Source organism: Mchenga conophoros, linkage group LG23 (genome assembly GCF_057382185.1).
Source record: "Mchenga conophoros isolate Kocher_MC1m ecotype Shallow Benthic linkage group LG23, M_conophoros_male_GT1.1, whole genome shotgun sequence".
NCBI lineage: Eukaryota > Metazoa > Chordata > Actinopteri > Cichliformes > Cichlidae > Mchenga > Mchenga conophoros.
This window is the reverse complement of record NC_140547.1, coordinates 15750045-15772643: the sequence shown is the minus strand read 5'-3', so window position 1 is coordinate 15772643 and position 22599 is coordinate 15750045. Positions and strand designations below refer to the sequence as shown.

Sequence of the window (22599 nt, the reverse complement as noted above, 5' to 3'; positions counted from 1 at the left end):
TAGCTTCACAGATGCTGCTGAATTGTGCAAATAAACTAAACAAACAGATCAATATATGAAGTACCTGCATCTGGCTGCCTGCAGAGGTTCAGTGCAGATGACACTAAGATGTTCCAGGTTTTTCTTTTTTTTTTTTTTTTTTGCCTTCTTCTGGCTTCTCACATCCCGGAGATAAACACAGTCTGTCTTTTTCACTTTTTCCCGCCCTGTGTCAGATTGCGGCAGCATAAAAGTCAGACAGCTGACAGGAAATGCTGTTTCTAGTTCCCACACAGGGCTGGAGTCACCAATGGCCACGGCCTTGGAGCTGTTCTGTATTATTGAGTTTGTTGTTTTTTCATGTCCTTGTGCCAGGCTAGCTCTGCATGTGCCCAGTCAACATTATTTATTATCAGCCTGTGTGCTAAGAAATCACCTGTTATTGTATCAGGCTGCTGATTCTTTAATGACAAGATAGAATCCCCTTCAGGACATTTTGTTTCCCGTGAGGAAGCTCAAATCAAGCCTGCGATCTTGTTTTTGAGTTTCAACATCATGGGAGTGTTCCATAATTTTAAAGAAAGAAAGAAAGAAAGAAAGAAAGAAAGAAAGAAAGAAATGGTTTTCATTCACACTAGCAGCTCTGTGAGACTGGGCACAGTCCCAGCAGTGAATCTAGCATGATAACATACAGATTAGACAAATGGGAATGTCATTTGTTTTGCAGGTATTTTGTCATAAACAAAATCACTGGACAAATTGAATTTCTGACCTGATGATAGTGCTAGACAACAAAGGAGACGAGATATTGTTACAGTGCCAAAAGAATCCACAATATACATGAAATCAATTTGATTTCAGTCAGCACTTCTGCACTCAAAAGACTATATTTTATATCTGATCTGCAGTGATCTATATTTGGAAATGGTTTATTCAGAGACTTACAGAGAGCACAGCTGTTTCTGGATAATAGAGTCTATTTTTGTATGCTCATAGAAGCAAGACAACAGAGCAAATCAGGCAGGAGTGATGACAGATTTGACCTTAGTGAAGTGAGTACATACATTAAAAGGAGGATCTGGGGTAAAGTGGGTTGCTGATACAGCATAACAGCATTGTAGGCTAAAGAGTTAAAAATATCACACCCTATATGAGCCTATAATTGCCAGCTGTTTAGAAGGGAATTATGTGACATAGCACTGAAGTGAACTGCTGGGATTGCAGTTGAATGTCGCCACATAATTTGCTATTGAGCTCAGGTAAGGTCAACACCTCTTGTTCTTCGGTCCTTAAACTATTTCTAACCAGTTTTTGCAAGTGTGGCTTAGACAGGCCAACGTTTGCGGAGTGCTGGTGTCTTGAAGGTGGAGGTTGTCCCTAGGTCTGTAACAATGCTTGACTCAGCTGTGAAATCTTCCAGTTTATTTCAGCAGTGTCTTTCTTATTAATGTGGCTCTATCTGCCTCTATGATTATGATAACTTTTCCCTCACTTTTTACTTAATGTAAGACCAACGTAGTTCATGTGTGGCGTGTAAAGAGGTGAGTACTCAGCATAGGTAATTCTTGAGAGATCAAACACCAGTTTCGGGATGCCAGTGTTCAAGGCGCAAAGTCAGTAGCTGGACTTCTACGGCTTGAGTTTCTCTCTTATCACAATGTAGAGATTTTTCTAAATCTTGTTCCCACTCAGCAGTTCATTGAGCTGAGCTGAGTTTCAGGCTGACAGAACCACAGTAATTAAAAGCAAGTAATGCTACTGATAAACTCACATCAGTCCCTGTGATTGATATTACCCCTGCTCTACAGTTGAGCTGTTCTCAGTACTTAGATTAGTTGAATCCCGTTGCATAAGCAGACTGAGAACACACAAAACTGATGCAGCACACAGGTGGAAGACTTTTTCCATCCTGTAATTCTGCCTACACATGTCCTTCTATGTGTTAAATCAGTTAGCAAAGTCACTACTTACGTCTAAAAGGCCACACATTTTATAACCTCAATCAAAGAATGGCCGTCAGGACAAAACAGAACTTGCTGTTGCAAAGTCTTTGTAATGATGGGATACCTATAGCACTGGAAAGGACTGAAAAAGAGCAGTACTGACTGTCTGGTCAGAACACAAAAATAGTCTCCCCATCTCTTCCTTTGTTTGTTTCATTGTGGTGATACTAGGAGAACATTTATTGAAATGACTCACGCCTCTCATTAAATTCATTAGATCCACTTATTGGATAAGTGCTATGCCAGAGAGAGCAGTGCCATCCCACACATCCATCCATCCAGTGTGCTGACCTGCCACAAGTCATTTACAAATTACACCATGGCACTATAAGTTCATTCAGTCCTACACACACCATACTGTCTTTATGAATCAGTGTTCTATATCTGATACAGCAGCTCCTCAGTCCTGCGTTATTGCTTCCTTTCCAACTTTCTTTTTGCTTAAGCAGAATTTCACATTTCATTGTTTATTTTCATCATCATTGTATTACTTAACCATCTGCGTGTGGCTGGAAATTTAAAGTGCTGTGAGTTCAAATCGTGTCTCTGTACACTGCCAATACCGATATAATTTCATGGAGAGGCCTCTTTCAACTTCTTGAGATTTTGTTGTCATCATTCGCTACGATTGGCTCATCTGTTTCGAAACAATGAAACCAGTGATGGATTGAATTTGAATTCCCCGTCAGACTGAAATTTTACACTGTTCGAGAAATAAGCAGAAAGATCATTTTTATGGAACACTTCAGGTTAATGCTATTACTTAAATAAGATTGAAGATGAATTTGAATATGAAACCTTTTCCCTTGGTAGTTTTGCAGTCTGCGTAAATGATCAAACTAGCGCTTCCTGCAGGAGTAAACCTCAGGAACAAGAGTACACTATGACTCATTTCAGATCTGCCACCTACTTCCTCTCCCTACATTTGGTGCTAATTATGTATCCGAGTGAAGGATCTGACATACTGTTCCTAACCAACTAGGCTTCAGACTGCTCTCAGTATGGTAGCTTCAAATTACAAGAGTACAAATGAGCACTACCTGTCAAGTGTACAGCAGCAGTACCTTAGAGGGTATTGCCTCAGTGGCAAGCTGTTGTACCCAAAATGAAATACTTCATTTTCTGAGTGTTTTTAAACAGCCTCAAAATGAAACATCTTTTAATTATTGTGATCTCAAAAGAAATTCACTGCAGTTCTTTGGCTGCATCACCTTCCACATGCAACACTTTTCATTCCACTAGTGAAACTACACTGCACACTTATGACAGTGTTGAACCTTCATCCCCACTAAACATCACATACTGTCTGGAAGCCTCCAAAAGATCAAAGCACAAGCATGAAACCGAGCTGCTGTGCCTTATATTAAAACATATAAACTAAAAATTACCATTAAGTGAGGCACCACTCAAAAGATTTGTAACACCTGCTCACTCAGTTTTTGCTTTCACTACTTTGAGCTGCTGCTCTTTACTATCGTCCCGGTCTCTCAGATTAGCTCACCACCTGTTCAATTTCACTTATTTAACTAACCCGCAAGAATGGATTTCAACTATAAGATGTTTATATATTGATGTTGTGGGTCGTGAAAAAGTGCCTCATTTAGCCTAAATGATAGCCCGTCTTGTAAGACCACCAAACTCATGGCACCATGATTACTATCAGACGGTAAGTAAGCAAAAGGTAAATAAGTCTGAACCATTTCAAGAACGTTTCTTTAAAAGTAGTTCCAAAAATCATCAAACAGTGTGATAAAACTGGCTCTCACATCACTACAGGAAAGAAAGATCTGAATGTTCCCCTTTTTCCGTTTTTGCTGTAGATAAGAGGATAAATTCATTTCAGTTACCAGCCTCAGAAATCACCAATTAAATTTACTCCAGGTAAGAGTCGATAAGCAGATAAGCAGCAGACACATCAACATTAATTGTCTGGAATAGACTGTGGCAATCAGGCAAAATAAAAATAAAAAATAAAAAAAAAGGGACACCATGAGGTGAACACTACACCAGTGAAAATGGTCTAATGAGCCGAAATTGTTGTATTTGTAAGACACAGAGAGGATGAAGATGGTAGTATGGCTTTTGCATTGAAGCCTGGATGAAGAGGCTCAAGTTTGACTGCTTTAAAAATAAAAACATTTGTGGCTACATTTGAACTGTTTTGCACAAATTTCATATTCATACGCATACATTTAGGTATAACTTGAAACCATGAACTACTACTAAACTATGCGCTTGGATTGCAGAGGACCAAGAGTTTGCTGGAAAGACATTTGGAGTCTTGATGGTGCTGTTGCAAATGTAAAGAGCGGGGCTGTCTTCTGACATGTGGTTTGATATGAATGACTCATAAAAACATCCTATAATAGGGAGTAAATTACCAGTGAAACTCCAACAGCAGCTCCGGTGCGTCAAACTATAAAATATTCACGATGAACATTGAAAAAAAGTATGTTGAAAAAAAAGCGTACCGTAGTAAGTTCAAAGCTATGTAATAAAGGCAACAAACAGTATGCACACACACACAAACACACACATATAGCTTCATAATCTTTAATAACTTATTTATCAGTAATAGGCACTTGAGCTGCCAAACATTTTTCTGTAAGTACATTTCAACAATAAGAACGATTTATTGTAATTCATGTAGGTCATTAATAAGCCTGACACCTATCATTTAAATAAACTGAGCAGTTGCATTAACATGAAAACCCACAACTACAACATAAAGCTGATTTATTTTTCTTTCTTTCTTTCTTTCTTTCTTTCTTTCTTTGCAAAGTAAACACAAACTGTTCCATAATGTGAACGGGAGATATACAAGTGGGTTTGAAATTCCTCCAGATTCTTTTCACACTCAGCAAAGCACAACAACACTGATGGATTAAAGTGTGGCCAGACCTAGTTTTCATTCCTACAGCTGACTCAAAAACACTGAAATTACAAAGTCAAATCACATAATTCAAATGTTTTGGATTGAAAACAAATAAAAACAGCAAACCAAAAAGGCACATAAAAACAAAGCAAAATCTGTAGCTTTCTTTTCATTTGGTGGTTGCTGAACGAAGCACAATGTACAGTTGGACTGCTTTAAATGCAGTTTTAACACACCCTTGCTCTGCTCTGCTCTGCAGTGGCAGTTTCCAGAGACAAACTGCTGCCATTCGAGCTGGAGTGCCAGTATCAACCACATGCATGGTGCCTACTTTATACTCCAGTACTTCAGGTCTGCATGGATGGCTATAGTTTCTCGTACAACACAAAGTAAGAGACTGCAGCCATGCTAACAGCTCTGTGAGCCCGAATTTAAGGCACAGCATTGTTGTGAGACAGGTGCTAATACTACTGTAACATGCTCACAATGACAACGCTAAGGTGTAGTTGCTAAGAAAGAATAATGATCACCAACTGTTTTAGTTTGGCTTGTTAAACAGCGCTAAATATATGCATACAAAACAAACCAATGTAGCCCCCAGAGTGAACATTTGACCTGATACTGGTGATCGATCTTGGAGTTTTGTAGACATTTCCTTTAAAATCACAAATGTTCATCTGTCATGGTTGTTGGTTTTTGTTACAACATCTTATTTTTTCCTCGCTTTGCTGTCCTGCAGTTCTCTTTTTCTGTTCTTTGTTTCTTTGTGCAAATTATTTGCGTCTCTTTCAGCTGTCTTGATTCACTTCACCTGTGTCTTATTGTCACTTTCCTTTTTGTGCATTTAGTCTGTGTGTTTCCTTCAGTCATTGTCATCTCGCTTTGGTTCTTTCTCTTGTCGCCATTATTTTATCATTTATTTAGGACTTCCTATCACTTAGATTTGTCCTATTTTTAAATAAACTTGGTCCACTATCATTGAACAAAAAAGGAGAAAAAGGCCAAACAAAAAACGGAATTTCTCATTTGCAATAAAAATTATATATTTTTTTCTTTGTAAGAGCTCTGTCTTTATGAAGGCCTGATTGGGAGTGGCAGGAGCAGCTAGCCATTGCTGCTGCACTGCACAAACATATACGCACCCAGCCATTCTTTAGTGACAATGCTGGGTGACAAGTGTGGTGGTTGTAATGGTTACGCTTCACTACAGTAAACAAACACAATGCTGACTGGCAAAAGTACTGTTTGGCAAGAATTGCACATGTACTTTAGCTCTCATAGCCGGGGTCGTGAGTGTTATGTGTCAATGTTCCATGAGAGAAATTGGCATAAAAGTAACCCATGTGTGAAAGACAAAAACCATTTTAAGAGATTGACAAAGCCAGTAATGTTACCTGTCACATGCTTAAAAGGACTTACAAATAAAAAATGTCTAAAATGTGTAAAAAAAAAGAAGGCCGACAGGATTCGGTAGCAGTGAGATGCTTCGGGTTCATTTTAACTCAGAGTTCAACCCTCTCTTTATTGAATGTCTCTTCACCTGTGCTCACTGTGTTTAGAGCCACCGTGTTAAATGAGAAGAAATGGCTCAAATAAATCAAACACACAGCATGTGGGCAAACTCAGTGCGCCCCTCGCCCCCACCCCAAACCCCCCGTTATTTGAATGAGTCAATGAGTTTGTTTGTTTTTTCTCCCCTCAAGGTCCATGTTGGGGTTACTTATCATTTAAAGAAATTTTTTAGAAGTAAGCTCATCCATCTAAAGCCATTTCAAACTGTGGATTTTAAATAATGTGCAATCAACATTTTTCAGTAAATATATTCTTTTGAATACTCACTGCTGGTGATTTGCCAGCATAGAAATATTCAACTATCCATAAAGTAGCAGCCTGTAATTGTACTGTTTAGTTGTATTCCTCCAAGCAGCCTTTTGGGACAGGCAGCAAAATAATGATTTCCAATCAGAGGTTTTGCTGTCTCTGTTGATTAAGTGGAACAATAACTTCTGGGTTTCAGTGCAACAAATAATAGTTGTGACTCTTCAAACTAAAAGTAATACATGCAAAAGATTGCGCCATCAAAATCACATTTGCATCTTTGGCTACATTTTTAATCAGCTGAAACCTTTTCAGTTTGTTCTTTTTCTAAAGCAGGAAAAATTTGTCTCAGGGCTCAAACAGAAATGTTTGCATTTGTGTTCTGTTGAATCAAACATGACAAAATGTAACTATGTGGAGATCAAACTTCAGCTCAGCCTGGATTGTTATAATGCAGAAAACTATAGTGGAGTGGTGACAGGTAGGCGGCCAAGAAACACCAAGAAATAACTCTGGCTAAGCAGGACCCTCCACTTTGACAGACGTAACCGTAGCCAAGAAACAACGTTGGAAAAGGCGGTCAGGGTCCGGGGGTTGGTTGTCACAGTCCAGCCTGCCTCTCAGGAAATGTTTCCTGAGGCCTTGGGGACCAGGTGGGACACTGCTGTTACTGGGCCCTGGTGCTTGTGGGCTAGATGTAGAACCTGGAAGAAGAAGTTCACGGACAAGAGAAGAAATGATAAGGCTTGTGGTTCCACTTAGTACCATTTACTATGATAACGCTGATGATATCTGTAAAGTGAAATCAGAGACTACCTGTTCACCAGGGAAACAAGATCACACTTTCAGCATGATGAGGTAACTGTCCATAATATTGCATGGCTACTGGCTGTCAACAAGAATGACCAAAATGCATGATCATTTAGACAATCTTTATTTAAGCATCAGTTTTCTAAGTGATCCAATTTAGGGTCATGAGGGTGCTGGAGCCTACAAAGAGCAAGATGCCCAGGACAGATCACCAGTCTTTAGAATCACCCATTAACCCAGCATTCATGCCAGATTACCCGACATGGGAGGGAGAACATTCAAACTTTACACAGAAGTGGAGTTTTTTTGTTGGATATTGCAAATTCATGTGTTTTCTTTGCTATTTATGTGACACAGCATGTGAAAAGCCAACCAAAGACATGTTTGTTATCCTAACTTCAAATTTTATTTGTTACATACACAATTCGCAGTACAACATGCAGTGAAATGCTTGTCCAAGCAGACAGGCTGCAGGCGAGGCCACGCCATCTCAGGTCTACCCAGTTGCTGTAGAGATCGTCGTGTGTTAACGCAGTGTGCCAAACTGGCAACAACTTCACTGTCCACAATCACTCTCACAGCTATGTCAGAAAAATATGGCTAACTGAACACTTGATGACGCATAAACTGCAAATAAACAGCACATTATTTTGTCTCAGATATTCCCCTGCTCAGCACAGGCACAGGAGTAACCTGTTGAGTCAGCCAGACAACTTTAACACTATGTGAGTTGTGATCAGTGGACTGTTTCTTGATAACCCAGTGGCATTTGTAATTAGAAGTTTGATCATTTACAAATGTGTTACAAGTTACTATTTATCTCTTTGCACTGTTACTAAACCACAGTAATTCAAAGAGTTTGCATAGTGTGACATCTTCAAGTTACAAATTTACAGAAAATAAAGAAAGAAATCTGTTTTCACATGACTTAAAAAAATTAATACATTGTGGACTTCAACCTTGGCTAATGATAAATTACCAGAGAGTATTGGGAACATCTTAATCCCCCATCTCACCCCTTAATGTTAATCTTGTTTGAAACGTTAAGCCTTAAATTGAGCTTTCCGACTGAGTTAGGTTATACGGCCTCTACAGATATCACTATAAAATGCAAATATTTCTTTTTCTGACTGCAATGCCACCTGTGTAAAGTGAGTGGACGGACAGAGTTTCTGATATACGTTTTGAATGCCCTGCACACCCACACCAGTGCTGTCAATTACTCTGGCAGACTGGACCTCCATTCAAGTGGAAGATTGGAATCACACGATGTCCCCAAACTTCATCGACCAATTATAATGACAGCAGTGTCTAACAGGTGCAACAAACCCCACAGCGGGGTGAATGAAAGAGCAGGTTGTAGATGTGTGTGAAGACCTGTGCAGAAATCTAATTAGGCAACTCGAGTGAAAACAACATTAAAGATATTTAATAATTTATATGCATGAGCAAAGCCGAACGGCACAGGAGACAGGGGTTACACACTTTGTGCACTTCGCGTCTGCTTGTGGAATTAAAGCTTTGTTTGGAGCAAATTATTAGAATGACAACATGTCTCTTTCTTAAATTCAGAACTGCATCCCCATTGTTCTTTGTTCAGATTCAGTTTCTGACCTGAGACAGGTAGCTTTAATATCTGAACACGCACACATCTAAATCTTCAAAGGGACTGCTATAATGCACACAAAAAGTTCAAACTAAGAATCTTAGACCTGCCAAATCAACAACAGGGTTGAAACAACGATGAACATATCAACTCATTTTGAGTAGAACAAAACAAAAGACATTAAAAACTATGAAATAACACATAGGAAACAAAGTTTTTAAGAAAAAGTGTGACATATTTTAAACAAAAACAGTCCATAAGTGCATGCACATTAGTTAATCTGGAAAATTTCAGGAAACTAAAAGTGTCACGGTCCTGAGTCTGTGGACTCAGTGTTTTTCTGTTTGTATTAGTTATCTTTGTTTTCATGATGTGTTTTGATTCTCTTGGGTTTGATTTCTGTCACTGTATCCCCTAGTTTAGTCCACGTCTGTTCAGTTTCCTGTTTTACTTTGAAAGTCTGTGTACTATGTCAATGTGTTGAGTTTTGCCTCCCCTTGTCTTGTCATGTCTGATGAGTCCCAGCTGTGCTCTCCTCCTGTTTCACATTCCCTAATCACCTCAGTATGTATTTAAGCCCTGTGTTTTTCCCTGCCAGTTGTTGCGTCCTCCACGTTTGTTGTGTGTGTATCCATGGTCGTCTTCCTTCAGCATCTCCTGTCTAGTTAGTTTAAGTTGTTGTTATGTATCGTCCAAAGGTGACTCTCCAGCAAATAAAGCCGTCGTTTAAGTTAATGTTTTGTCTCCGAGTCCTGCACGTGGGTCCAGCCACTGACAGTCACACAACTCATCGTGACAAAAAGCACAGATGCAAAACTATCAAGAAGTAGAAAAGAAGTGCTAAGACCAAGGAAGACAGGAAAGAGATATTAGATTAGTGAAAACCTGATACCTGCATGTGTATTTTCCACCCTGAAGCATGGAGGAGTGTGATTCGTGTGATTATGGATATCTGGTTTAAGCAGCATATTTTAATTCACAGCAGACACTGATTAACATCTCTCCAAACTTGGAAGCAGAATGATGCCAATTTTTTTTCAATATATTGTTTGGTCAGAAGATTTTTTGCATATTTCCTGAATATGAAGGGAAGGCTTGAAGCTGAACAAATACATTTATAATAACAACACCAGCTACATGAGCTGGAGTCATCACAAAAACATGCAAGTCTAATAAAGCATGTGAACAGAAGAAAAAACTAACTTGACTTAACTTAACTTCTGTCTTGGCGATAAAGTCTGTTATTCACTCTATTTTCAGTTTGTTTTTATGTCTAATAAATAGTGGGATGAACATGTAGGTCATAAGATAAGATAAGATAACCTTTATTAGTCCCACACGTGGGAAATTTGTTTTGTCACAGCAGGTCATATTATTATTGTCATTATTAATTAACTGTCTGTTTCCTGGTCCTGCATGCATAACAAAAATGGATTTACCAGAACCTCTCTTAAGGACAGCACAAGCTCTCCAAAAACAATTGCTGAAGACAGGAGTGAGAGTGACCGTGGTAAAGCTGTGAGTCATAAAATCAAAACAATGTGCACAGTGAGACTTAAAAGACTTAAAAATTATACTGTGGCCATTTCTCAAACAGCCCACATGAATGAAAAAAAATAAGCTCTAACTTATCTTTCAAAATATCCACCCAAACCCTCCCAGAGTCGTCCAGTCACAGCTCCACAATTGTGAGGCACAACATGGAAACCATTTTACTGACACTTAAAATCATTTGGAAAGAAATCCAGACAGAAAACTTCTAATTGCCCAAACACAAACTTGAGCCAAATCAAAACTGAATTGGAGATAGCGGTTACAAAACACCTGCTCTAAAACATTTCAAACACAGCTCCACCAAATGTAATTTTCTGCAAACATTTTTTATCTAGTACAAGGCTGCCTCCTCACTCAGCAACAAAGTTCGGCTGTCTTGTCAAAGAAGGTTTTCCAGTTTTTTTTGAAAGGAAATCATATCAGGTTCTTTAAGCATTCCTAAATGCCGTGTTCTTGGTTTTTCATTCAAAATACTTCTTTGGAGTAGCACACTGTAAAGGTCACAAATTTGAGATAAAACTTTTGAAAATTCAACTGTAACATCCACCCACACTCTGTGGCTGATGCATTCTACAGTTTAATGCTTCAGTAATTAAGAAAAAAAGCAAAATGTTTTGTTTCCAGATCAAGAAACGATCCAAAGCAAAGCATCTCTCATTGGTTGTGTAGTAATAACTTTTGTGCTTATGAATATATTCATCAGAAGTCTTTTGGGATTTTTTCTTGCTCATCAAGTACATTAATAATGTCTATAATAAAACAAAAAGACTGGCCATAAGGCAAGGCAAGAAATTAGCATTATTTTAATAATAAATAGAGAAGATACCAATTGACGTATTTCAGAACCTTTGGCTCTGACTTTGTCAGAGGCCCAGTTCTACTTAACTCTGTGTATTTTATTGATATATTAGCAGAAAGTTTAACTCTGTACCTGGTGCTCGCAGCGGCAGTCCATTGTCCAGACCTCTGGGTTTGGTGGTGATGAACAGATAGCAGAGGACACACAGAGTGATGATGAAGGCGAGAAGAACCACAGCTGCTATTGAGAGACCCATGAGGGCTCCGAGACTAGAAGACACAGAACAAAGACACACCAGAAAAACACTTCCTGGTTACTGTAGCTCAGAGAGGTAACAATATTGCTGATGGCTAGAAATGTACAGGATGAACAACATCAGGCTGTCAATTTTGGCTCATCCATGGTTACCCAGTTCACACAAACTACCAGACTACTTATTTTGTTGGCCAGTCCTGGTTACAAATTTTGCCATTGTGCTCATATGAGAGGAAAGTTAAACAAAATGCAAACTCTTAAACTAATGTCGCTTGGCACACTGAGTAAGCTGAGATGTAGAGGAGGACAAGGATCATTTACTAGGAGCTCCCCTACAACAAAGTACAAATCATTAATTTCTTTAAGAGATCAATATGGAGGCTAATGTGATGGGGAAATGTCTGCTTGTCTGGTATGTGTACACCTTATCAAGAGTCACTGCTTGAAATTTAGCACTGTCTGTTCTTTTTTATATTTTCTTCTTTGTTCCAATTGTGCATTATTGATAGAGAGTTAAGAAAAATAAGTAATCATTTTGGGTACACCTTCACAATCATCCCTGCTTCTTTTCATCGCATTTTGAACACCTGCTATTTTACTTTCGCACAAATATGGATACAGGCGTTTTGCTTTAAGCACCTGGATGGAGTCTCATGTAGGTCAGAAATTTGAGTTTGGACCACTGCAGACTCCTCAGCCTCATTTTCAGCTCATTCAGTTCTCATACCAACCTGGCAGCAGATCATTATTAGGCACTGATGCTACGTATGCTACGGTTTTGTTAAGTGTCAAACTGTGGGTTCAGAATTTGGCAGTTTTGAATATTTGCAAATTGTTTTAAAAATGTATGTAATTATGAATGCAGAAAAGAATTGTTAGATTTAAATCCACAATACAAAACTATCTGGAAAGCATATGGTTGATTCTGTTCATCTGAATGTAATGTTTTCAACAGTACAGTTTGGACTGTTTATAAGATTGGGGAAACCTGCAGTCAGCTGAGACTGAAGAAGTCACTTGGATGTTTCTCCCATTGAAAACGTTACATTACTACCTGGATGATTGAGCATGCATCAAAATATCTGGAGAGCATCTAACTGCTAATGGTTTCTTTTTCAGTGTGACAATGGTCCCAAACAACTGCCAAAGCCATAGAAACATACCTGAATAGAAAAACCGATATTAGCCTCGGCAGTTGTTTGGGATTTACTTACCTGGATGATTAAGCATGCATCAAAATATCTGGAGAGCATCTAACTGCTAATGGCTTGTTTTTCAGTGTGACAATGTTCCCAAACAATTGCCAATGCCATAGAAACATACCTGAATAGAATAGTGTTTGTTGGGCAGCTTAGATAATGTCACTTCAGAAAAGAATATAGCCCATATGGTTTTCACTGCCCTATGCACAGCCAAGAAAACTGTCCTCATGAACTGGAAAAATAAAAATAATCTTAATTCTAACCAATATAGAAATTATCTATTAGATTACATTAGTCTTGATACAGCCTCTGCCACCACATCAGATCAATTGCTCTGGGCTCCTTTGATCAGCTCCATCACCTAGTGGGGGTGGGGGGTCATAGTTTGGTCCTGCCTTCACTGTTGTGATTGGTGTGGGGGTAGGGACAGGCTTAGGGTGTCGGGGGGTTCCCCGGAGGCATCTTTCTTGGGGGGCTCAACCCGGGGTAGCGGTCATGTCCAATTAGGGGCTCTGTTGGCTCTCAGGTGACGGTTTCCTCGTGGCTACGTGCAGCGGGGCTAGGGGAGGGTCTGTGCTGACGGACGTGGGTTACTGACCTGGTAGCCTGGCTGCCCCTGGGTGGGTCCGGGATGGGCGTGAGGTTCTGGGGGCGCTCCGTCTCTGGGCTGGGGCCCTGGCCGGGCCTCGGGGGCTTGGGTCCTGGTTGGTGTGTTGCCGGGGTTGTGGGCAGGTGGGTGCATGGGGGCCCAGCCCTGGCGCAGGGTGCCGCCGGTGTGTCGAGCCACCTGAGGGGCTCTTCAACTGGTGAGGGAGGTTGTCACATCTTGCAGGAGCTTTCCTCTCTTCAGGAGCTCTCTCTGCAGGAGGGGGAGATACAGGAGAGGTGGAGGAAGATCTCAGCCTGGGTGTTTATTGTCTTATGTAGTCTGGAAGATGAGTGGATGGTGGGGTGGGTGCAGTTTTCTCTGTGGTGGGATTGGGTGGACTGTCCCGGGCTCTGTGGGGCCGGGAGGCGCTGCTGCACTGGGCCCCGGTCTGGATGGGCCTGGGCCCCCTTTCCCTGGCGGGTCGCGGAGTATGGGAGTGCCTACTGGGGTCAGCGGGGGAGCTGGCCCCAGGGAGGGGTCACTTGCCCCTCCCTTCCTTCCCTCCCCATCTCCATCTGCCTCCCTCTTCCCGCTCCACCAAAACCACCCACACATGCAGGACCTTGGAGTAGGGGTATGTCACCAGGGTGCAGAGGAGGCTAACCCCCCCCTCTGTCCCCTTCTGGCTGCCTCTGCCTCAATTTTATCCCACAACTTAGACATTCACATTACTCACACTCTCATTACGCATACATATAGGATCTTGGGGGTGGGCACGATACACGGATTCCAAAAGACCATCAGGGTGTACACCCCACCCCTGGCGTCGTTGCCCACCTCTCAATGTTAAATACACGTAGACATTGAGGGCTATCAGGAGGGACTATGCGCTTACCTGCTGCTCTCTGGCAGGTAGCTCCATGCCCTCCTGGGTTTTAAATGCACCTTAGAACACATATGCATCAACATTACAATGAGCGGGTGGAGGGAGGTTTGGAGTCTTCTCTCACCCCCGTTCTCTGCGGCCTGCTGGAGCGGGGGGGCTAGAAGGAGGAGTTGGCCGTCCAACTGCGGTCTGGAGTGTGGGGCCTCCCTGCTGCTGCGGAGTCGGGGTGGTCTGCCTCTCCCCACCGCAGGGAAAAGGGTAACACCACCTGGGTCTGGGTGCAGTTCCCCCCTCCAGGGGCGGGGGTACCTAGACCCGGTTCGTAGAGTAAGCTTGGGGAGTGTGATCGTGTGTACAGCGTCTCTTTATGTCTGTCTCCACGTTGGTTGAGTGTGGAGTAAGTGCATATGAGAGCATGAGGGTGGGAATGGATGTTTGTATCTGTGTGTGCCTGTATGTCTGTGTCTATATGTCAGGTTGGGTGTCAGGCGCCACCTCTCTGGGGACATCTCAGACCCTCCAAGGTTTGGAGGCCTATCTCCCCCTATCACCACTTCCCCTGCCAGTGGCGGACTCCCTCAGACATCGGTGCGTTGGTGGTTCTTTGTGTCTGGGGGTGGGCGTCCAGGTACACACCGGCTCACTCCTTGGCGGCCGCTTATCGGGGCCTGGAGCCTGGGGCTCGCTCGGGCCCCTTTGGAGGTGGGGTGCCCCCGGCCACTCGGCTTGGGGCTCAGTCACTCAGGCGCAGCTGGCTGCCGGCGGAGCTCACGGGCGCGTAACTGCAACTCCCCCTGGCTTCTGCTCCGCGGCTGCTGAGTGAGCCCTCATCTGGGACTCTCCTCAGCTCTTTCTGGGACAGTGGCGCGGCTGCCCCTCTGTTGGTCTTCCTTGGTCTCTTGTGTTCTGGGGGCCTCTGGATGTCTGGAGTTTTGATCTCCTCCATACCTGCTTCATGCCCTGGAGGACGGGGCTGTGGCCCCCCCACACCCTCTAGCAGATCATTACATGAAGGAACCTTTTAAAAAAAAACAAGCGCGTCCATGCTCACAGGTGTACACACGGGTGATCACACCCACAAACTATACCCTTTTTGGCTCCTACCTCAAAGCACACTGTGTTCTGTTGATCTTATGTGCTGCACAATAATGTTTAATATTTAGTATTTACTGTCATATTCCCATATATCATTGTGATGATGTCTATTCTATTACTCTTGTTCTCTTCTGCTTATTTTCTTTTTTCTTTCTCAACAGGTGATCCAGGTGATTGATATATGCTTTTTTTATTTCTTTTTTTTTTCCTGCTCATTCTGTTGGTTTTTGTCTTTTGCCCTTCTCCCCCGTCCCTCTTCTCAGCTGTTTCTCTTTCCCTCTTTCTTTCTCCCCTTCTTTCCCCCAGTCAAGTCTGTCCCGTATTCAGCAAGTGAAAATAAAATAAACAATAAAAGGTGAATCAAATGGACCATTACGGCAAGGCTGGGATGGTCAATTTGGTAAAGTAAATCTGTTGGGCATCTTTCTTTGCCTTTAGACAACAATTCTGATGGCAAAAGAGCCAAACGGGACAGGCAAAAAAAAAGAAAAAAAAGAAAAGAAAAACCAATAATAGCCTCCCCATGTCATGACTGAGGGTCTAAGACCCTGAGTTTTACATTTTTAGACTTCTTATCTTGCACTCCAGTGGACTTCAGGTAGCATGAATGAATCATTTGGCTTCAACGCTATGGTTCATAACTCTTACACTACTGACATATCCCATAATTTTTTTCAATGCTCCTTAAGTAAATCAATGTTGTCCCTTTTGTCTTTTCTATTTGTGCTCTACTTCCAGTAGTACAGGATGTTTTTCTTTTCCTTCTTCTTAATGCATTCTGTTAAGGACTTATTGAACCTATTATTAAACCTATTGCATTAAACCTATGAGACACAAGCAGAGTGAAAAAAGGACTAATTCTGAGAAACAGCAAATGCAATAAAATTCACTAATTCAGAATACATGTAGCCTCTGCTTATGCACGCTACAAAGCAGTGACTCTGAATCTCAAACTTAACCTCACAGCACTGTTAATATCAGTACCATGGTTAATAATAATGGATTGGATTTCTATAGCAGTTTTTAAGGCACCCAAAGCGCTTTACAATGCCACTATTCATTCACTCTCACACACTGGTGGAGGTGAGCTACAGTTGTAGCCACAGCTGCCCTGGGGCAGACTGACAGAAGTGAGGCTGCCATATTGCGCCTCACACCAGTAGGCGGTAGGGTAAAGTGTCTTGCCCAAGAACACAACGACCAGGACACAGAGCCCAGGGATCCAACCGGCGACCTTCCGGTTAAGGATGCGCGTCCCAACCCCCTGAGCCACGGTCGCCCCTGGTTAAAACCAGTTATGAGGTTACTGAGGTCTGGACCTCACAATTAAAGTTTCTGCAGTAAAAACTGCCGTGAGGTGTTGACTTTGATGGAAAATATGACCTTATAGCTCATGAAAATCAGAAATACAATGTCTTAAATTATGAGAATAATTCCTTAAGATCATAAGACCAAAATGTCCAACATCAGAAATGTATATGCATTTATACAGGCAATACTTCGCTTGGGCTTCTTTTTCACAAATTATTTGTGGCAGTTCTGAGGTGTTACTGAACCTCAGGTTAAATTGATAAGGTACCAGCCTTCAGCTCGTCTACATTTATGAGTCAGGTGTTTTTCATCTTCCTTTTAACAATACCCCACAGAGAATCTGTCACGGCTGCACAGCAGTCGTGTGGTGAATTGAGAAAAGGATCCAAGATGCAGGTACCGGCTGGGGTGCGAGTGAAAATTTATTTGCAGAGGTGATAAAGTGACAAAACAGGAAGAGCAGAGCGGGGAGTAAACAAACCTAAACTGGGAAAACTAAAGAACAAAACTTAAACCAGACACTCACGGGAGGAGGAGCGAAATGCACAAAGAGAGATGGCAGAGAGACGCAGAATGAATACCAGGTAACAGAATAATGCAGACTGACATGGCGTTAAACAGACGACGTGACAGAGAGCACAGGAAAACACAGGGCTTAAATACACGGGGAGTAATCAGGGAATGGGCCACAGGAGGGAGACACAGCTGGGAGCAATAAGGCTAACGAGACAGGGGAGAGGTAAAACTGAACACACTGACATGAGACATGAACTTTCAGAATAAAACAGGAAACTAACAGACACAGAGAACCAGACCGGACACTGAACTTGACAGGCAGACTCATGAGCAGACACAATAACACCATGGACAGACAGAGGGAACACAGAGAAGTGGAAGCAGGCAGGCAAAGAACAGAAACCTAACAAATGGCAAAATCACAACAGAATACACACTCTGAATGAACAAAAGCATAAGGAACACAAAACACTGAGTCCTCAGACTCAGGACCATGACAGAATCGAAAGGGTTCAGGTCCTGCTACTTGGCTGGCCATGCACAAGCACAGTAATAACATGGTCAGCAATGGCTGGAAATGTCACACTGGACTTCAAACAGCTTAGATTCAGTGCCTTTTCCTCCAGACTCTAGGATTTCCAAATTTAATCAGCCTGCCCAAATTCTTGAATAGATTTTTCTTGACAATTCTCAAGGCTGCGGTCTTTCCTGTAGCTTTTGTACATTTTCCTACCAACGTTCCATTAATGTGTTTCAATACAGCACTCCACAAACAGCTAGCCTTTTCAGCAATGACCTTCTGTGGCTTACCCCCCGCCCCCACCCCTGCAGAGCGTGTCAGTGAGCATTAAATAATTAACTGAAAGATTCTAATGTTTACCTCTGCCGATCCATAGAAGCCTCACCCACCTTTTGTCCAAACTGTCTGTTTATTAGTAGCAGCCAGTCAGAGTAAGGCCTTAAAGGGGGGAGGAGCTAAAATGGCTCATTGCAGACAAACGTCGAACGGAAAGGCAGCATCAAACCCAAGAGTGCAAGAAGGAAAATGTGGAGTTGAAAATTAGCATCATATGTCCCCTTTAAGTTTGTTTTTATTTATGTTAGTTAATGGCGTAGCAGGAACTCACAAAATGTGTGGGATTGCACGTGTTGCCCACCCACCAGGCTCTAGCAGCAAATCACCACTGGAAGGTGGCAGTGACATTTTATTTAATATTTGGGAGATGCATTTTCCATGTTAATGTAAAATGTATTAATGCAAAATCCACATGTTAAACCCGGTTTTGATGCAGAGTCAAATAGAAATAATAATTTTTTTTTTAAAAAAGAGCTGCCTCTAACGCAAGGATGTCAAACTCTTTTTGCACAGTGGCCCACATACAGCTCACTTTGATCTTAGGTGGGCTGGACTTAAGATCAAAGGGAAACTCCCCTTTCTCTCGGTGTACGGAGGTTTAACTGCACTTTAATCTCTGAGACATCGCAATATAAGAAAAAGAAGTCAACAGAAGTGCAGTGTCAACTGTATGATAAAGAAATGCTGTTTTAGTTGATAAAATTAATCTGTCTGTGCAACTCTTTGGGCTTCAACTGAAATCAATGTGTAGAGAAAAGGTTCTGGTAGTTCATTTATTGAAGCAAATGATTTATGTAAATATTTATATATTTTATTTATTTATTTGTTTCAATTTGAATACACTGTAAACAATGTCTATTGTTTTTTGTTAATTGTTAATCTATTACTTTATTACTGTTGGTGTGTATAAATGGAAAGTGTTTGTCAGCAGAACAAGCTGTAAAATTTATGAAAATATTGTTAAAAATGTATGCCCTCCTTCACGTTTTCCAAAGATGTCCAGCAGGCATCTTGCCCAGGCTTTTTCTGGCCCCCAGGCCTTTACGTTTGACACCTCTTCTCAAAACTTTTCTTTTTCAACTGAAACACGTCTTTAAAAAACACCTTTGGATGTGCCCCTCGAAACCTGAAAAGGTGCCTCTCAGTTGGAAACACTGTTTATGCAGAACATTTATAGTTAATTAACACATTACATAATTAATTGCAGCATCATGAAAATGCCAGTATATGTATATATGCAGTGTATGCAGGCAGAATGTGAGAACTGATGAAAACCACCATCTTTCCTAATTAACATTTTACTTTACTGTCTGAGAATCCAGAGTATAGAATGTACTTGAAGTAAAAAATAAAAATAAAAAAAATCACAGAATAGAAGCCTGATTATTATTCTCTGTTCTCTCCCCCACACTAAAGACTACAAGAACATTTACTACATTCTCATATGAAGGAACAAGATGTCCTAAACATTCGATTTTTGCACCTGAGCAGCAGAGTATGCGAGTTATGCTCTCTGTTTCCTGCATGATGATATGAATGCATACTCTGTGGCTTAAAAGTGTTAAAGCACCAGTGTTTCACTGAAATTCTTATTACATATAATGACATATAATGATGCAGAGTAGCCATATGGTGTCCGCTGTTGGCTAGTTTCACTGACCTTAACTCCCACAGACATGAAAGCATGGATAGATTTTACACATACACAGCTACTGAGATTTTTGTGCGGAACAGGTGATGTTGCACTCTCTTTTGATGATGTTCTTTTCCAAGGTTTAGGTATGTGAATCTCCCCACTGTTGAACAATGGAGGATAATGTAATATTTTACTGTCAAATATTTTAAAAAAGGAAATAGAAAAATAATGGGCTATGAAATATGTTACATTAATTTTGAGAACAAAATAAGAACATAATCACAAATCTTAAATACCCAAAATAGGAAAACTGAAACATGACAATATGGCCCCTCTACATCCCTACTGGCATTGCAAGAGTGTCTAGGTGCTTGGGCTTAATTGACAATTGTCCACAACTTGAATTGCCTATGGCAACTTAATATGGCCACCATGCCATGCCAGTCATGCTCTCTTGGTTGCAGTTGACACAAAGCCCCTTTTCCTCCGGGGTCAGCATCCATTTTATGTTGTGGCTTATGAGTCATAACACAAATTGCAGAAATGATCCAATTATGTATAATAACCCTGGGGGCAAATTTTGGTTTAACCATATCTCTTGAACATCAAGCATAGAGGGGCCCCTGAGCACAAAAAACAAAACAAAACAAAACAAACAAACAAACAAACAAACTCAACAGTTCTAATTTACTGTTTTAGAAGTTACATCAGATTTGAACATTTACACTTTTTTTTCTTATATTTTTATTTCCGTGTTTCTGATTTCAGTTTCAATTTATTTACTTTAAATGATTAATTACAGTATGCGCGTGCATGCCTGAGAGCAGCGCATAAGTCATTAATTTATCTTCCATCATTTGCTTGCTTGTTTGTGGTACACCTTCATAATTTCCTCTGCACCGTATTGCAGTTAAAACTTCAGATTCATTGAAATTCGTCTCTGCGCTATTAAATTGTTCTAAAGGTTACCCGTGTTCTCTGTCTCAAAACTCCCTCTAGTCTATAGTCTCTCATTATAACAGCCAATTACCATGATTGGAGTTAAACAGACACGAGACGCAAAATGTCATCAGCAAGTTGGCTCTTAAATACAAAGCACTAATAGGAACACTAAATGATTCTGCGCTTTACAACCCATCCACGCGTTTACCTTATATTTCCCTCTGCGGTTCTGTTTAATCCAAGAGATGCCAGAAAACTGGCATCGCATGCTTCCTGCTCTCACTGCGCTCTGGAGATTGCCTGATACATGTTGATTTACATCAATGTCATGTACCATCTATAAATCGGAAAATTCTATGAAACACTCATCAGTGATTTAAGAGTTTACATGCTCTTACCTCAGCCACCACATGTATCCATATTCGTAAGGGAAAAAGCTGTTGGGGTCAGCGCAGCAGTACTTCAAGTCACTGAACCCGCAGCAGTAGAGTGCCGTGGTGTCACCGTCCGCTTTCGGACACGTGAAGTTCTCCACGAGCACGTTTTCTTCGGTGTAGTAACTCTCGCAGTCCGAACTCATGTCAGACGTAAACTGCGCGCACTCGGAGAGCCAGATGCGCGGTGATTAAAACCCGGTTTCATTCCGTCCATTTCCCACTGCCGCAACTTCTCATCACCGTCAAACAGTGTGATCCAGAAGCTGTACCGCACTCACACTCCCTCTCTATCTCCCCCACCCTGTCGTCATGGTACACAGTACATTCGTATAATCCGATCCCCGATATCTTTAACTAATCTATGTTAATGATCAACTACATTACCTAAATGATACATTTGGAAAGATTTACCTAATTAAGTTGCAGTATGCATTCAGGAAGCAGGCAGCTGTTGACCACATATAAAGACAATTCAAAGCTGAGGGCTCTGCCCTCATGGCACAGGTGACAATCAAGTGCGCCAAGCACGTGCCAGATGCATGTCTCTTGTCATCTTGCGACCATAAGCACAGTGGTGGGCTAGGTGAATTGGAAACAATGCATTAATGTGGCAATCATGACCAATCTCCTTCTTACGGCTTTCCTGGTCTGGAAATGCCGTGTGAAAGCGTTTTACATCAAATTAAATCTATCGTTTAATCATTTTAACATGAAAGTAAAGCACGATAGCGCTACCATACCAAAACTCTTCTGTAAAAGTGCTAAAGAGACCAAGGTCACAGGGGCGCCTCCAGAATTTTGTTTATAGGCGTGCAGATATGGGGGCCCCTACAAATATTATGGTGGTTTAATAAAAATGGAATTTCCAGTTTTATTATGCTGCTGTCAAATATAGGTTACTTGAAAAAATGTGGAAAAAAAGAGAAAAATAAAATAATTATCCATCTAGTTTATTTCCTGCTATTAAAATTGATATCATTATAAAAGTCACCTTTAATAATGCAAAATTGTATCGAACATTTAATATTTTAAAACTGAAGTGCTGACTTGTGTGTTACCCAGCTGGAAGCAGCCATTATGAGCTGGTAAACTGTGGTCATAATAGGATGCACATGGTTACAACAACACTGAGACTGTGCCCTTCAAACCATGATTAATTGCAATTAAGGGACGTCAAAGTGTGCAGAAAAAAAAAATTCCCCACATCACAATCAGCGGCCTGGATTGTTGACCCCGGGCGGGTCCATGGATTGATGCTGTTGTCTGTGTTGTCAAGCCTACTATCTGCAGCAGTCTTTAAAAGTCCATTTTTATTTAGCCTCTGCCCACTGCAGACTCAGGCTTCTGTTTGTGGCTGACATAGTCTTTTGTTTTTTAAGCCCATGCTTCACAAGACTGGATGGATTTTGCATGTGGAGAACCTTTTCTGT

General features: G+C 41.2%; 1 protein-coding gene across 2 annotated transcripts; it reads right to left on the bottom strand.

Annotated features, from left to right (window-relative positions):
• Positions 1-4717: 4717 nt before the first annotated feature.
• LOC146546918 (protein shisa-like-2A) lies at positions 4718-21683 on the bottom strand. 2 transcript variants are annotated; one of them, XM_085265797.1, is made up of 3 exons: positions 21581-21683; positions 11577-11713; positions 4718-7379 (listed from the first exon to the last, which is right to left on the bottom strand). In XM_085265797.1, the coding sequence occupies exons 1-3, from the start codon at positions 21664-21666 to the stop codon at positions 7192-7194; spliced, it is 411 nt and encodes a 136-aa protein (XP_085121923.1). In that variant the 5' UTR covers positions 21667-21683; the 3' UTR covers positions 4718-7191. The 2 variants fall into 2 exon arrangements, with proteins under 2 accessions (XP_085121923.1, XP_085121922.1); XM_085265796.1 differs by lacking the exon at positions 21581-21683 and adding an exon at positions 21131-21559.
• Between the last annotated feature and the right edge of the window lie 916 nt (positions 21684-22599).

What these genes read in the sequence shown, in the direction of transcription:
- LOC146546918 (XM_085265796.1), bottom strand. Translation starts at nt 21,312, where the DNA reads ATGAGTTCGGACTGCGAGAGTTACTACACCGAAGAAAACGTGCTCGTG. An exon ending in GGATACATGTGGTGGCTGAG is followed by an intron (nt 11,714 to 21,130) that starts GTAAGAGCATGT and finishes TGTGTCTTCTAG; the next exon opens with TCTCGGAGCCCTCATGGGTC. An exon ending in ACTGCCGCTGCGAGCACCAG is followed by an intron (nt 7,380 to 11,576) that starts GTACAGAGTTAA and finishes TTCTTCTTCCAG; the next exon opens with GTTCTACATCTAGCCCACAA.